At 41.1% G+C, this 16265-nt stretch overlaps 2 protein-coding genes across 2 annotated transcripts; one reads left to right on the top strand and one right to left on the bottom strand.

The window, feature by feature from the left end:
* Positions 1-51: 51 nt before the first annotated feature.
* LOC138875731 (uncharacterized) lies at positions 52-678 on the top strand. The gene is made up of 3 exons (XM_070154598.1): positions 52-79; positions 216-418; positions 475-678. Exons 1-3 carry the CDS (start codon positions 52-54, stop codon positions 676-678), a joined length of 435 nt encoding a protein of 144 aa, XP_070010699.1.
* Positions 679-11958: 11280 nt separating this feature from the next.
* LOC138875721 (uncharacterized) lies at positions 11959-13869 on the bottom strand. The gene is made up of 2 exons (XM_070154586.1): positions 13534-13869; positions 11959-12030 (listed from the first exon to the last, which is right to left on the bottom strand). Exons 1-2 carry the CDS (start codon positions 13867-13869, stop codon positions 11959-11961), a joined length of 408 nt encoding a protein of 135 aa, XP_070010687.1.
* Positions 13870-16265: the final 2396 nt, after the last annotated feature.

Below are 16265 nucleotides of genomic sequence, written 5' to 3'. Positions count from 1 at the left end.
TGGTATCAGAACAAGTTCTTTCTATCATGCTGACACCTAGAAAGGATCCTCATGGCTGCTGCGTCAAACTTCGAAGAAGGTAAGTTACCTACAAACTACCAAGATTTAACGGCCAATACTACGAATGGTGGAATACAAGGATGCACGACTTTATCATGGCTGAAGACTCGGAGCTTTAGAATACCATTTGTGATAGACCCTTCGTCTCCAAAAAGACCATTGGAGACCCTGTAGTGACATTGCTAAAACTAGAAAGGAATATAATGATGCTGACCGGAAGGATATTGAAAAGAACTTTCGAGCTAAGAAAATCCTCGTCTGTGGTATTGGACCAAATGAGTACAATAGGATTTCCGCATGTCAATCTGTTAAGGAGATCTGGGAAGCTCTCCAAACAGCTCATGAAGGGACAACACAGGTAAAGCAGTCCAAGATTGATATGCTAACCACAAGTATGAGCTTTTCTGGATGAAGGACGATGAGTTCATTCAGGATATGCACACTCGCTTCACATCTATCATCAATGAGCTCCACTCTCTGGGAGAGATTATTCCCAGGAACAAACTCGTCAGGAAGATACTTAGTGTATTACCTGGTTCCTGGGAAAGTAAAGTAAATGCTATCACGGAGGCAAAGGATCTGCAGGAGCTGACCATTGATGAACTTGTCGGTATATGAAGACTTATGAGATGAAGAAGAAGAAGGAAAATGAGAGAAGAGAACCCAAAAGGGAGAAGAACCTAGTCTTCAAGACGAACAACAATGACTCAGGTGGCGAGGATGTTGATATGACCTACCTGACAAAAAGTTTTCAGAAAATGATTCGTAGAAATGGGGGCAGCTTCAGCAAGACAAAAGGCTATGATCTATGTCATAAGTGCGGTAAGCCAGGGCACTTCATCAAGGACTGCCCTTTCCTCAAGTAAGATCAGTACAAACACAACACTGACAGAGCAGCTAAGAGGAACCCGATTCCTGACAAGCGATTCAAGAAAAAAAATGTCGCTGATGTTGTGAAACAAGCTCTTGCTGCATGGGAAGACTCTTCCAACGAATCAGAAGAAGATGATAATTAAAGTGATATCTCCATGATGGCAATAGAAAGTGAAGCAGCTAAGTATGACTCAATATTTGCCCTGATGGCAAAATCTAAAGATGATGAAGATGATGATGATAATGATGAAGTAAACTTTCTAGATGTTCAAAGAAATCTAAAGTCTTATTCTCCAAAAAAACTTATGTCTTTGGCAAATGTTTTAATTGATGCTTATCATAGTCTTATAAATGATAAAGATGCATTAACTATGGGACTAGGAGAAGCAGAACAGTCGAGAGATGATCTAGTAGTCGTTGTGGTAGACTTAAAGGAAACCATTGAGAGTCTGAAGAAAGAAAAAGATGTCTTAACTGAAAAAATTGCAAAGAGAGAACATGACAGAGATGATCTAGAGGTTGTTGTGGTTGATCTAAAAGAGACCATTGAGTGTGTTAAAATGGAGAAAGGAGTTTTGACTAAGAGAGTTGCTAACATTGAGCATGAGAGAGATGACCTAGTAGTAGCAGTTGTAGATATAAAGGAAACAATTGAGGAACTAAAAAAGGAGAGTAGGTCTGGGACACTCAAAAAGGAAAGGAATTTGCAAGTGAGGCATATCTTAAGCTTGAAAATGAGTTAAAGTTAGTAAATCTAGTATGTGTACCGAGCTTGAGAAAAACAGACAACTTCAGGAAGATTTAGGTAAATTGAAGAGTGACCTAGAAAAATCTCTTAAGTGGACCTGGTCATCTGATGCAATCACTACTATGTATACAAACAGTGGGGGAAGCAGGCAAGGAATCAGGTTCCAAAGGAAAAAAGATTCCCTACAACCCACATAGCAAGTACGTTACTATACTTGATAACTGCTTTGCGCTTACTATGGTAACACTGGGAACTTTAAGGAAAACTGTAAGGCCAGATTTCAGTCTCAACATAAAAACAAAGTTTTTGCTGAAAAATAACTACTACCAGAGAAACTGGTCCTTCATATAAAAAGCGTGTGATGCCTGCTTGGACCAAAAGAGCCCTCACTCACCCTTTTACTCATTACAAGGGACCCAAACTTATTTAGGTTCCTAAGTCTAACTCTTGATTTTCTTGTGTTGGGAACAATGAAAGGGAGTAGCCAACAATGGTACATGGATAACGGCTGCTCAAAATATATAACTGGAAGCACAAATGATTTTCTTTCAATAAAGGCCCTGCAGGGAGGGAGTGTATCCTTTGAAAATGGCAAGAAGGGATACATTCTAGAGTTAGAAGGATTAGGAAGTCTCTCTCTCACTCAATTGAAAATGTGTAATACGTGAATGTGTTGAAGTACAACTTGCTGAGTGTTTTCCAAATCTGTGACAAAGGAAACAAAGTGAAATTTGTATCCAAGATATGCACAGTCACTAATCTTCTGACTGGTGAAGTGGTGTTAGTGGCCAAAAGATACAGGAATATCTATGTTGTTGACTTTAAGTCCTTGTAAAATGGGGATCTCAACTGTCTAAGTGATGTTGATGATGATGCTGAACTATGGCACAAAAAGCTGGGTCATGCAAGTTTTACATTGTTGAACAAATTGGTCAAGAAAGACCTGGTTCGTGGTCTGCCCAAGTCAAGTTTTAAGGATCACAAGGTGTGTAATGTGTGTGTAAAGGGAAATTAAGTCATATCCTCTTTCAAGCCCAAAAAGGAAGTTAGAACCTCAAGGCCACTTGATCTCCTCCATATGGATCTTTGTGGAACTATGAGGGTGCCTAGTAGAGGAGGAAAGAAGTACATCTTCGTTATAGTGGACGTCTACTCCAGATTCACCTGAACTTTGTTCCTCAGAACCAAGGATGAAAACTTTCAAGTGTTTGTGGCATTTGTGAAGAAGATACAGGTGAAGATGAGCCATAATGTAGTATGTATCAGGTCTGACCATGGGACAAAATTTGACAATGCCAAATTCGATGAATTCTATACTGAAAATAGCATCAATCATAATTTGTCAGCTCTAAGAACACCTCAACGAAATGGTGTTGTGGAGAGGAAGAATAGGACTCTAGAAGACATGACAAGAACAATATTGATTGATAGTGGCATTGCAAAAAGCTTCTAGGCAGAAGCCGTTAACACTGCATGCTATCAGGTGAACAGGTGCATGATCAGGCCCCTTCTGAACAAAACTCCATATGAACTTTTGAATGGAAGAAAGCCCAAGCTGACACACTTAAAGACTTTTGGATGTAAATATTTCGTTCTCAATAATGGCAAGGAAGCACTTGGAAAATTCAATGTCAAAAGTGATAAAGGAATCTTTCTAGGGTATTCATCGCAAAGCGAAGCTACAAAGTGTACAACAAAAGAACTCAATGTGGTGAGGAAAGCATACATGTGATCTTTGATGAATCTCACCACTTATGTGGAGAGGATTTACATGATAAGAGTGATCAAGATGGAGAACAGTCAACTGTCCCTAGTGAAGTTATTGACATGGCAAATGGAAAGGTTGATATGATGAGCCATGTCAAAGATTCAAATGAGAATGGTGCAACCATATCTCCAACTGATGGAAAGGAACCTGGTCCCTAAATCACACTAACTAAAGCTGAGAATAGAGTTGTCGATGTTGTCCAAGGCATACCACATGCTGAGATGAGAAGCAATCAAGGTTTCACAATCAGAAATACCTGGACCTTCTCACAATGAGGTTCATGTGTCTAACTGGAAGCACAAAAGTTCACACCCCCTTGAAAACGTAATCACTCCTCTTAATTCAGGCATTCAAACCAGATCAAAGACAAGAAGCTCACTTGCCTTCTCAGCCTTTATCTCTCAAATAGAGCCCAAAAATATCAAGGAAGCATTGAAAGATGCAGATTGTATTATAGCTCTGCAAGAAGAGCTTCATCAATTTGAGAGAAACAGTGTGTGGCACCTAGTTCCACGACCTGCTGACCGAACTGTTATGGGAACCAAGTGGGTATTCAAAAACAAACTTGATGAGTTTGGAAATACAACAAGGAACAAGCCAAGGCTAGTAGTTCAAAGCTCCAATCAAGAAGAAGGAATTGACTATGATGAAACTTTTGTTCCAGTTGCTCGAATGGAGGCTGTCAGGCTTCTCATTGCCTTTGCATCCCATATGGAATTCAAATTGTTCCAAATAGATGTCAAAAGTGCATTTCTAAATGGTTTTCTAAAGGAAGAGGTCTTCGTCAAGTAACCACCTGGATTTGAGAATCATGAGCATTCGGAGCATGTCTTTAAACTAGACAAGGCTTTGTATGGGCTAAAGCAAGTTCCTCGTGCTTGGTATGAAAGATGTCAAAATTTCTTCTAAAAATGGTTTTACAAGAGGAAAAATTGACAACACCTTTTGCTTGAAGAAACGGGGAAGGAACCTGCTCATTGTGCAAGTCTATGTTGATGACATCATTATTGGAGCAACAAACGATTCTCTGTGTAAGGAATTTGCAAAACTTATGGGAAGTGAGTTTGAAATGAGCATGATAGGGGAACCAAATTTTTTCTTGGGTTTACAAGTGAAGCAAACTCCCTAGGGGACAATGATATGTCAGCAAAAGTACATCAAGGGGCTGCTGAAGAGATTTGACATGGAAGGATCAAAAATCATTGATACTCTCATTGCCACAGTCACTCGTCTAGACATGGATAAACCTGGTTCTCCTGTAAACAAGACCATGTATAGAGGCATTATTGGGTCACTTCTACATCTCACAGCAAGTAGACCAGACATTGTCTTCAGTGTGGGACTTTGTGCCAGGTTTTAGTCCAATCCAAAGGAGTCTCATCTGAAGGCTGCAAAGAGAATTCTGAGATATCTCAAGGGAACACAGGACATGGTTCTCTACTATCCCCCAGGAGATAACTTTGACTTAATGGGGTATGTTGATGCTGACTATGCTGGATATCTGGTGGACAGGAGAAGCACTTCTAGCATGGCACACTTTCTGCGATCGTGCCTAATCTCACGGGGCACAAGAAAACAAAATTCAGTGGCTTTTTCAACTGCTGAAGCTGAGTATGTGGCAACTACCTCTTGCTGTGCTCAACTACTGTGGATCAAGCAACAGCTAGAAGAATTTGGTTTGTTCTTTGATTGTGTGCCCTTACTGTGTGATAACACTAGTGCTCTCAACATGGCAAAAAATCCAGTTCAACATAAAAGAACAAAGCATATTGATGTGCGACATCACTTCCTCAGAGACAATGTTGAGAAAGGGCACATATGCATAAAGTTTTGCAGCACAGAAGATCAAATTACAGATATCTTCACCAAAGCACTGAGTAGAGAGTATTTTGAAAAGAATCGCCTGGCACTAGGGTTGATGAAATCAAGATGAGGACCTGGTCCCTCTATGATTGGCTACGAAAGAAATGTATAGGTAAAATAGATAAAAAGTATTTTCTGGCAAAGTCTAACTCATCTTTATACCATTACAGGTGGACACGCATGACGATTACAGAGTAAAGAATCAGCTAATACATTGCACGTTGGTCAAATGATGAAGTTTTCATTTGCAAAAACTATCAGGAAACCTGGTTCCCTCGACACAGGTTAGTAGTTCCTCTGTACTCTCATGAACAAAAATTTTTAAACGGATGAAACGGTGCCACGTCATCAAATTGTCAGTTTCTTTTCTTTCCCATTTTTTGAACTCAATCATCTCAACCCTTTATAAAATGACTCGACTACCCAAATTGCCACATATTCCTAACCGATCCCTTACCCCTATTAAAAAAGGCCTCTCACAGTAACTCTCACAAATATCCACATCAAAAATCCAAAATCCCTCATTTTCCTTCTTCAAACCAAATACCTTCTTCTTCAACTCACTAAACTCCATCATGACTGAAAATCAGGAAGCCCAAAGTGCTAAAGTCATCGTCCCTATTGTGTATTCACTCGTTAAAGCACTAGTGTTAGAGCCAACACTCCCTACCCCGTCCAGTCCAACCCCTAAATCAGAGTCACAACCATCCTACTCTTCGACCCAGTCGAGTACTGGTTCTCATCGGAGTCGCAAAACTTCAACTCCCAAAAAGTTTGTGGCTATGACCTCTCAGGCTGCCTCGCCTAAAGCAATGGTCGAACAAGATACTGTAGAGAAAGAAAAAAATCCAGAAGTTTCTAGTCTACTTAGGGAAGAAAGTTCTGCCAAGGAACAAGATGTGGTTGTTATCCATGCTGAATCGACAGTGACAACCCCTGATTTTGATTCTATAGGTAATACTCCTCCTACTTTTGAGTTTACCATGGGGTTACAAGAACAAGAGGCCATAGAAAATATATTGTCAATAGCTGCTGAGGGAAGTGTTATTGGGGGTGGAGAAGGTACGTCTGAGTCTCAGAGGGAAGAAATGCACTAGTGGAGAGTAGGGAACTGGTGCCTATTGAATCATCAACACCGAAAAATACTACTGGGGGACCAACTGAGGGGCCTGATCCCTCCACCCAAGAGGAGCCAACTCCTGGTTTCTCTCAGTCACCCCCAGGTCAGTATTGATCCTGCTCCCTGATCGGGTCCAACCCTACACCACTACAGAGTGGCAAGAGCGGTCAATGCAGCTTTTACCCGAGAAGGTCGGGATCGAATCCACAGGGAGCTAGATGTATTTGGAGTTGGATTCCTATCTAATCTAGCAATGTGTAGTGCTTTTAATTGCAGTTTCAATCATTTTTGTTTGTTTGTTTTTTCTAATTTTATACTAATGGTGCATAAGATTTAAACTAAAAAGAAGTTTTTGTAGAGTTTTTTAAATGGGTAAAGAGGAACTAGAGAAGTTAATTTCTCCTAGGTGAGTATCTAACGGGATCTCAAACTTAGGGAAATAATGTTATGGTTGGGATCGTGATATAGCCAATGCACCCAGCTACTCACTCTACACCTCTCGATAGTAAGAGTGACTTTTCCTTAATTGGCTTTCTCAAGCCCAATTGGGTGTTCAATTTGTGCAAGCAATGTTGGCTCAAGTCAGGTATTACTATCTCTAGGTTTAACCCTTTAATTGGGGCTATCAATCTCTTGAATACACCCTGATTCCTTATTGGCCTGAAATTCCTAGTCTTAGTCTCTCTTTCTCAAGAAGAACCTAAGTCAAAAAGGCACAAATTAGTGTTTGCAAATGCTAATTCAACATAGAAAGCATAAATCAGGCCAAATATCCATAACCCATAAACATCCAAGCCCTAAAACAAGAGACCCATTAAATACTCACACTAGGGTTGAGCCACAACCCTAGTTAATGGGTTTAGCTACTCATAATTGAAGAAGAAATCATAGATTGAGATGAAGAAAAATCCATAAATTGTAATTACAAGATAAGAGACTAAGATTAATTGCTAAGTAAGCTACAAAATTACTCAAAATGGACAAAAGTTGACGTTCACGTGCTCAGCTAACATAAGATGACCTAAAATCTGAAAAGAAAGTATTTATACACAGCTAAATTTTTCAGACAAAAATGCCCCTGAAAGAGGTACCGCGAACCGCGGAAAATGGACCGCTACAACGGTGAGGCTACCGCGGACCGCGGTTTTCATCTTTTGCTCAAACTCAAGGCTCTTTGAATCTCTCCTCTGCGGATCGGAGTAAAAGGTTTGCTGTCGCGGTAGGGGTACCGTGGTCGCATAAAATCATTGCGGACTGCAGTAACTTGAAATGCCTCAACCGGTATCTCTCTGAACCTTGCCACCGGGACCGCAATAAAAGGACCGCGATCACGGTGAGTCTTTTGCGGCTGTAGTGGATTTTCCGTTGTAGCATTGCTTTGACTGAATTTTGAACTTATGCATGTTTCACTCCTTTTTGAGCTGGTTATGACATCCTTGTCTCCTTTTGACCAAACACATCCTTGTCTCCTTTGGACCAAACACTGTAAACAAGCACAATAAGCTAGCTTTTGGGGAATACTTGTACACATTTTAGTCCAAAACTCAAGCAAAAAGGAGCATAAACTAGACTAGAATCCCTAGTTATCAACTCTCCCAAACTTAAACTTTCGCTTGTCCTCAAGCAAACAAAGTAATTCCCACCTCCACAAGATAATAGAAAGGAAAATTCAGTTGTTCTAAAGTAACCTCCTCAAGAATCAATTGGGACTAACAATTACCCTCAACTCAAATGCATTTTCAACACTATACAACCTTTTATCACCATGGCTATAGTGCGACACAAGAGTATCAAGAGTTGACTCAACTCATCAAGGAAACTCTTTCTGTTACATTGGTCGTTGTGGAACCCAAACTCAACTCCTCAACTCTCCATAAGCAAACCTCACTTTTAGATTGTAGCACTCAGAACGAGGATTGTAGAAAACACACTCATCTCTCTCAAAGGAAGGTCACAAATCCGGCTCTACGTACCATAGGCTTGCCCCTTATGTGATTCACCACTAATATAAGCTCACCCAACTCAAGATCATATAGGGCTTTTGTGGGAATGTAGTGAAGGCTTTTAGTTCAGGGTAGGATATATTGGTCTAAGAAGGTTTCATCTTTCCTTAAGCACTTCATTTGCTTCATTTTGGCACACATTTTCTCGACTCTTTGAGTCATTTACTTCTCCTTTTAGGGGCTAAAGAGACATACTGTCACTCTTTCTTGTTCATTTCAATTCTTTTTCTCCTTTCTAATCTTTCCATGCCTTTCATCTTTTGCTTTCATTGAATCCTTTCATTTCTTCTACATTGTTCATTTTTTTCTTTTTGAATCTTTGGCTTTTCTTTCTTTTTCTTTTTCTTTACCTTTCCTTTTCTTCATTTTGTACCTTTTATCACTTTTGCATTCTTCGTCTCTCCCCCCGAACTTATGCTTTTGCCTTGTGCTAAGGAAAGATAGGGTGCCAAAAGAGGGTCATTTTAGAACGGATAAAGGTTTGTATTATGGTTATTGAACGAAAAAGGACTAAGGCTCAACGGGGTTGACTAGGGATATCATTATTGGTAGGCTATAGATATTTTCAAGTTTCAATTGGGATCAATGGGAGCCTATAATCACTTCTCAAGCCAAGCAACACTTAGGATTTCGCCTAGACAAACATTCAGGGCAAGTTCTAGACTCATTGGCACGAGACTTGAACTTGCAAATCAATACCTCACCACACAAGCTATAGGATTGCTAAAGAAATAGAGTCGGGGGCCCACAACAACCTTAGCTTAAGATTTAAGCAACACAAATAATTCTGAGAAACCACTCGATGATTGTTTAGCCAACACAGTGCATATGCAGAGGATAGAGAATTTTTTATTTTGTTTTATGTACTTTTAAATTTGTTAGTCAATGGTCATAACTATCACCATCCTATACACAACAATATGTTTTTAACTATAAGGTCAAAGGTAAATGTGTTAGGCCCAAGTGAAGCTTTGCCTAAGTCACCATTGCTTACTAACTACTATTTACACAAAAACAAAAATAAAAACAGACTAAACCCTTAAGAAGGTTGTCATTACATCTGTCATCAGGAAGAGCCACCCGGTTCACACAAACTCCACCTTTGGAAAGAACCGTGGCATTGAGAATTCCAAAGGCTTATTAATCATTGAAACTAGGAAAAATAAGAAGCTAAGAACCGAAAAAGAAGCTATTAAATGAAATAAGAAATTATACTATTAAGAAAATTGCAAAAGAAGCTATGAAGTAAAATACAGAAAGTAAATTGAATATGTATAAAAGGGGGGGGGGGGTTAGATGAATATACATAATAAGATATGAATATATACATGAGAGTAACTTTATATACAGACAAAACTTAGAACAATAAAGGAAAGTAAAATAAAAGATAAAGTTATATACATACCAAAAGTGAAAAATAAGCATAAAAAGAAAATATTGTCATAATTACAGTCCAACTATTAAATCAAACTACCAAATCAAAAATCAAAGTAGGGCCATCCCCTCAAATGAAAGTTAACATTGTCTTCAATGCTAACTAACCAAAAATAAGCTCAAAAAGAAAGATAGAGAGTGAAGAAAACTCCCTATGGATCCTCCGGCTGCATGGGGTTCTGTGGTAGCATGGGCTCCTATGACTGAGTGGGGTCATGTGGTAGCACGGGATCCTGTGGCTGGGCACCTGAATCATCTATCCCGGGGGCCTGTGGCTGGCTAGAAGCGGCACCCTCCATCTCCTCCAACTCAACCTCAACATCATCCACCTGGGGGAGCATCCTCCTCCTCTTCGAAGCTCTCTCAATCTCCTGCTCTGGAACATGCTCTGTCTGAGGTGCTGGAGGCTGATCATGCAATAGTAGCTCTAAAGGTAAATGGTTAGTTGCCTTCATCTTCTCCACTTCTCCCCTCAATTCCTTAATCGACTCATTCGATGCCCGTGTATGCTTCATCTTCTTTGTGTATTTGCCCAGCTCCTTAAGTGTTTTTCCTTGATCAACAAGAGCATCCATTATCAGTTTTTGGTTATCATGGAGCTTCTTCTGGTTTTCCAGAAGCTCCTTGAGAGTCTCCTCTACCGAAGCTGGCACCTGTGGTTGTGAGGGCACTAACTGAGCTACTACTGAACTGAAGAGTACAGACAGCTTAGAAGTTGTTGCCTGCATCTAGTTGTTGATACTAGAGAGTGTTTGGCTCAATCTGTGGACTATCAATGGGTATGTTGATAAGGATGGAATATCTGAAGGAGTAAAAGTAGATGGTCTGTGGGCAGGCTCTGGTATGGAAGTGGGAGGCAGAGAAGAAGTGACTACTACTTTTGGCTCTTCAGACTAGCCAGTAGAAGTAGTGGCTTTGCCTTTATGATCTTTGCCTTTGGGGTTGTCATCAGCCTTGAGGTTGTACCATAAAAAGGGCATCTTGGGTTTTACCTTCACGTCAAATTTTCTTTTCTCCACCTCCTGGTCTTCCAAATATATTGTAAGGAAGTGCAGAAAGGGGTATGATTTGTCACCCTCATTGACCTCTCTAGTGATTACTCTAGACATGACATTCCCGACATTAATCGGGAATCCCGCCATAATAGCCGCCACCAATACAGCCCGGGAGACCGGCATGGAGTTTTCATGGGTAGCGGGGTCCAGTCTGTTGCATACAAAAGTCTCCCACCCCTTCGCCTCAAAGTTCTCCTCAAGATTGCAACTCCTGATATTAACCATGCTGGGGTGGTGCCTGGGAGTGCCAAATATGATGCCAACCATGGACGGGCTGCCTCATCAAGTGCCAACTTCTCCAAGTATAATGATTCATCTTCCTCATTAAAGCTCATGTATTCATTTATTGGCTTCCCATCAAACTTCACCTTCAAGTTCCGCACTTTAGTCATTTTGGTATCCTTTTTGATGTGGGAAGCATTAGCGTAAAACTCTTTGACTAGGTGCTCGTTTGCCTCTGACACCCTGCTGGTGAAGTAATCTTACCCCACTCGTTCATTGAATTGTTGTTTCACATTGGGATTGTGCGGTAGGAGATCCCTCTCTATGAACTAGCGCTCAAGAATAAACGACCTTAGAGGCCACCACTCCCGAAACTTGTGATAAGCCAACTCACTAACGAATCACTTTTGCCAGACCTTGGGGTTTCTAGTTCTCTCCACACCCCTAGTTTGAGGCACACCCCCTCCATCTCCATCCGGTACCCCGCCATCTACATCCTGTCCAGGTGACGAAGGTGTAGGTAAGGTTGAAGCTGAACTATCACCGCTCTCTACTGAGCCTTCATATGACTCAGAAGATACATGAACTGGAGCACGAGCAGTAAGGGAGTCTAGAGGTGTAGGTACATCTCTCAACCTGTGTCTCTCTGGGAAGTCAGGTACATATTCGGGCACTGAATCAGACTTTGATGTCTCCCGGGAAGGCAAGTACTCACTTCCCTCAGAATGGGAAGCAGCTCTATCTGCAGCTCTGATGATTTTTCTAGTTTCCCCAATTGCTTTCCGAACCGCTAGGGTCAATTTAATCATGCCTCATACCCTACCCCGGGAGGACTCTGCTCTACCCTTTTGTTTGTCACCAGCTCCTCTAGATTTAACCATTGTCTGCAAGTACAATCAGTATAAACTTGTTAGTGAAAATACTAGAAGAAGCAATGCAGAAAAATAGTTGATAGTGCAAACAAAATTGCAGACCGGGGACCGCAAAAAATACACTGCGACCGCGAAGGCTGCACCGCAGATCGCAAAAAATCAAATGTGGACCACGGAAAGGTGGGACTCAGACTACCCACTCTCTGATTAAATGCCACCGTGGATCGCAAAAAATGGAGTGTGACCGCAGTAAGTGCACCGCGGATCGCGAAAAATCAACCGCGGCCGCGGAGAGGTGGGTTTCATACTACCCACTCTCTGATTAAATGGCACTGCGGACCTTGGAAAATGGAGCCCGGCTGCGGTAATCAAGACTTAAACATCTCTCCAAAGATAGATGATAGCGGATCGCGAAAAAGCAATCGCGGACCGCGAAGGTCAAATTTGGGCTCAGCACCTGGGGTTTCAAATTTTTGTGCATTTTGGCATTAATCAACACATAATCAACCCACTAGGTAGTTAATCACCATTTCTGACTAATTAAAACCTATTCTAATTATACTATGGAGCCCTAAGTCAAAATTAAAAGAAAAAAAAAAGAAAAAGAAGAAGATATAATAACTATCAATTTATAAGAGAATAAGAACAAAATTAAAAATTAAGGGTTGCTTAGAATTACCAAATGTGAAATGTGAAACAAATTCAACTCAGTTCTTGTGTTTGTACAAGTTAGGGCGAGAGTGAACAGTAGTGTATGGTGTTTGAGAGAGCAAAGAGCGAAAAGTGTAAAAGGGGCCCCTGAGCGTCTATTTATAGGCAAGCCCTGGGACCCACTTATTCTAACCTACCGTGGCCGCGGTAAATGCACCGCAGACCGCGGTTGTGAAATTCAGAAGAATTGTTGCTTTGAGATCACCGTGGACCGCGAAAAATCCTTTACGACAGCGGTAAGCCACCACTGATCGCGAAAAATACACCGCGACAGCGGTTGAAATTTTATAGAGCCTCCATTTTTTACCATTTAGCACCGCTGACCGCGAACAATTTTTGCCCCCGCGAAAAGGCCACCGCGGACCGTGAAAAATGGAGCGCGGCCGCGGTCCAAACTTCAGAGAGTGACATATTTTTGCCAGCTTAGTCTTGCACTACATCAAACATCCCTATACATATCTCACAACCAGTTAGTCCAAAAATAAATCCTACACTAAGAGATAATCAAAGAAAAACAAGAAGAAAAACACATGGGTTGCTTCCCAAGAAGTGCCTGATTTAATGTCATGGCACGATGCAGGTTACCATCAATCACTTGAGATGGATCATTGCCACCACGTGGCTGTCATCAAATTTTCCAAGATAGTGCTTGACTCTGTGCCTATTAACTCTAAAGATCTCACCATTTTTGTTTTTCAAATCAAGAGCACCAAATGGAGTCACAAGCACCACCTCAAAAGGTCCACTCCATTTTAATTTTAGCTTTCCCGGAAACAGTCATAATCGGGAATTGAACAAAAGAACCAAATCCCCTACTTTGAACTCCTTGCCACGAGCATATTTTTCATGTAAGTACTTCATCGTGTCCTTATACAAGGACGAGATGGAATAGGCATGGAATCGGAACTCATCAAGCTCATTAAGTTGTTCCACCCGAAGATTTTCTGCAACATCCCATTCAAGATTTAACTTCCTCAAAGCCCACATAGCCTTATGCTCTACCTCGACCGGTATATGACAAGCTTTCCCAAACATCAACCGGTATAGAGACATACCAATCGGAGTTTTATAAGCAATCCTATAATCCCAAAGAGCATCATCCAATTTCTTTGACCAATCGGTTTTATTTGCATTGACCATCTTTGACAATATACTCTTGATCTCCCGATTGGAGACTTCAACTTGCCCACTAGCTTGAGGATGGTAAGGGGTAGAAACTTTGTAATTGACACCATACTTTGCAAGAAAAGTGTCAAATACCTTATTGGAAAAATGAGACCCTCCATCACTAATGATTACTCTAGGAGTGCTAAACCGAGTAAATATACTCTTCTTGAGAAAAGCCACAACACTCCGGGCCTCATTTTTGGGTAAAGCCACGGCCTCAACTCACTTTGAAACATAATCAAAGGTCACGAGAATGAACATGTTGCCACATGAACTTACAAAAGGTCCCATGAAGTCTATGCCCTACACATCAAATATGTCAACCTCAAGAATAGTGGTGAGAGGCATTTCATCCTTGCTTGAAATTCTGCCAGCTCTCTGGCACTCATCACATCTCTTCACAAGATCACCTGCATCCTTGTACAATGTAGGCCAATAGAATCCACAGCTAAGCACCTTTGAAGCTGTCATTGCCCCACCATGGTGATCACCGTAAGGAGAGGAATGACAAGCATAAAGAATACTCAGTTGCTCCTCTTCCAGAACATATCTTCGGATCACACCATCATTGAAAATTTTGAACAAATAAGGCTCATCCCAATAGTATTCCAAGCTATCCCATTTGAGATTCTTCCTTTGGTTAGAAGAGAGCTCACACGGAACAAAACCGGTCACAAGAAAGTTGGCAACATCTGCAAACCAAGGCATGCTATTCACAGATACGGAGAGAAGTTGCTCATCAAGGAATGAATCATTAATTTTAAGGCCATCACAAGGCCTCCCCTCCTCCTCCAAGCGGGACAAGTGGTACGCCACTTGGTTTTCACTCTCTTTACGATCAACAATCTCAATATCAAACTCTTGAAGCAATAGAACCCATCTCATCAATCTCGCCTTGGAATCCTTCTTTGTCATCAAATAGCGAAATGTTGCATGGTCAGTATGAACTATCATCTTGGCCCCTATAAGATACGGCCTAAATTTCTCCATTGCAAATACAATTGCTAGCAACTATTTTTCAGTCACCGTATAGTTCACTTGAGCATCATTTGTTGTCTTGCTTGCATATTACACCGGGTGAAACATCTTGTTGACTCTTTGACCCAAGACCTCTCCAACTGCAACGTCACTTGCATCACACATGAGCTCAAAAGGTAAGCTCCAATTGGGTGCGGTAATAATGGGAGTAGTTGTCAATTTGTAATTGAGAAGTTCAAAAGCCTTCATGCATTCATCATTAAACACGAACTTGACATCCTTTTCCAATAACTTGCACAAAGGGTTCACTACCTTAGAAAAGTCTTTGATGAATCTTCGGTAGAACCCCGCATGCCCAAGAAAACTTCTAACCCCCTTGACTGAAGTAGGAGGAGGAAGCTTTGAGATCACTTCAATTTTAGCTTTGTCCACCTCTATATCATGTTTTGAAATCTTATGGCCGAGGACAATGCCCTCCTCAACCATAAAGTGGAATTTTTCCCAGTTAAGCACAAGATTGGTCTCTTTACATTGGGTCAACACCTTGTCAAGATTGTTCAAACATTCATCAAACGAGTCACCCACAATACTGAAGTCGTCCATGAATACCTCCAAAATGTCTTCCACCATGTCAGTAAATATGGCCATCATACACCGCTGGAATATAGCCGGTGCATTGAACAAATCAAATGGAATCTTAGAAAAGGCAAAGGTGCCATACAGACAAGTAAAGATTGTTGTCTCCTGATCTTTCGAAGCAATAAAAATCTGGTTCTACCTGGAGTAACCATCCAAAAAATAGTAGAAGGCCCACCCAGCAAGTCTGTCTAGCATCTGATTAAGAAAATGAAATAGAAAGTGATCCTTGCGTGTCACTTTATTCAGCTTGCGGTAGTCCATGCACACTCTCCATCCGGTGACAGTCTTAGTGGGAATGAACTCATTTTTCGCATTGGTAACCACAGTCATACCACCCTTCTTCGGTACACATTGCACCGACGAAGTCCAAGAACTATCTGAGATGGGGTACACAACCCCTGCATCCAACCACTTAATCACCTCCTTTTTGACAACCTCTTGCATAGCTTCATTCAACCTCCTTTGATGTTCCACGAAGGGCTTGGCATCATCTTCAAGAATAATCTTGTGCATGCAAAAGCCGGGGCTTATTCCCCGGATATTAGCTAGAGTCCATCCAATTGCCTTCTTCCATTTTTGGAGAACCACCAATGTGTCATCTACCTACATGTTAGTAAGACAAGAGGAAAGAATAACTGGCAAAGTTAAAATAGGGCCTAAAAATTTATACCTGAGGTGTGGAGGCAACAACTTCAACTCCAACACGGGAGGTTCCTTGATTGAGGGCTTTGTTGGTGGAGTGTTTCTATTCT

This window comes from Nicotiana sylvestris, chromosome 1 (genome assembly GCF_000393655.2).
Source record: "Nicotiana sylvestris chromosome 1, ASM39365v2, whole genome shotgun sequence".
Lineage (NCBI taxonomy): Eukaryota > Viridiplantae > Streptophyta > Magnoliopsida > Solanales > Solanaceae > Nicotiana > Nicotiana sylvestris.
Note: the sequence above shows the minus strand (reverse complement) of the source record. Positions and strands in the feature narration are given on the sequence as shown.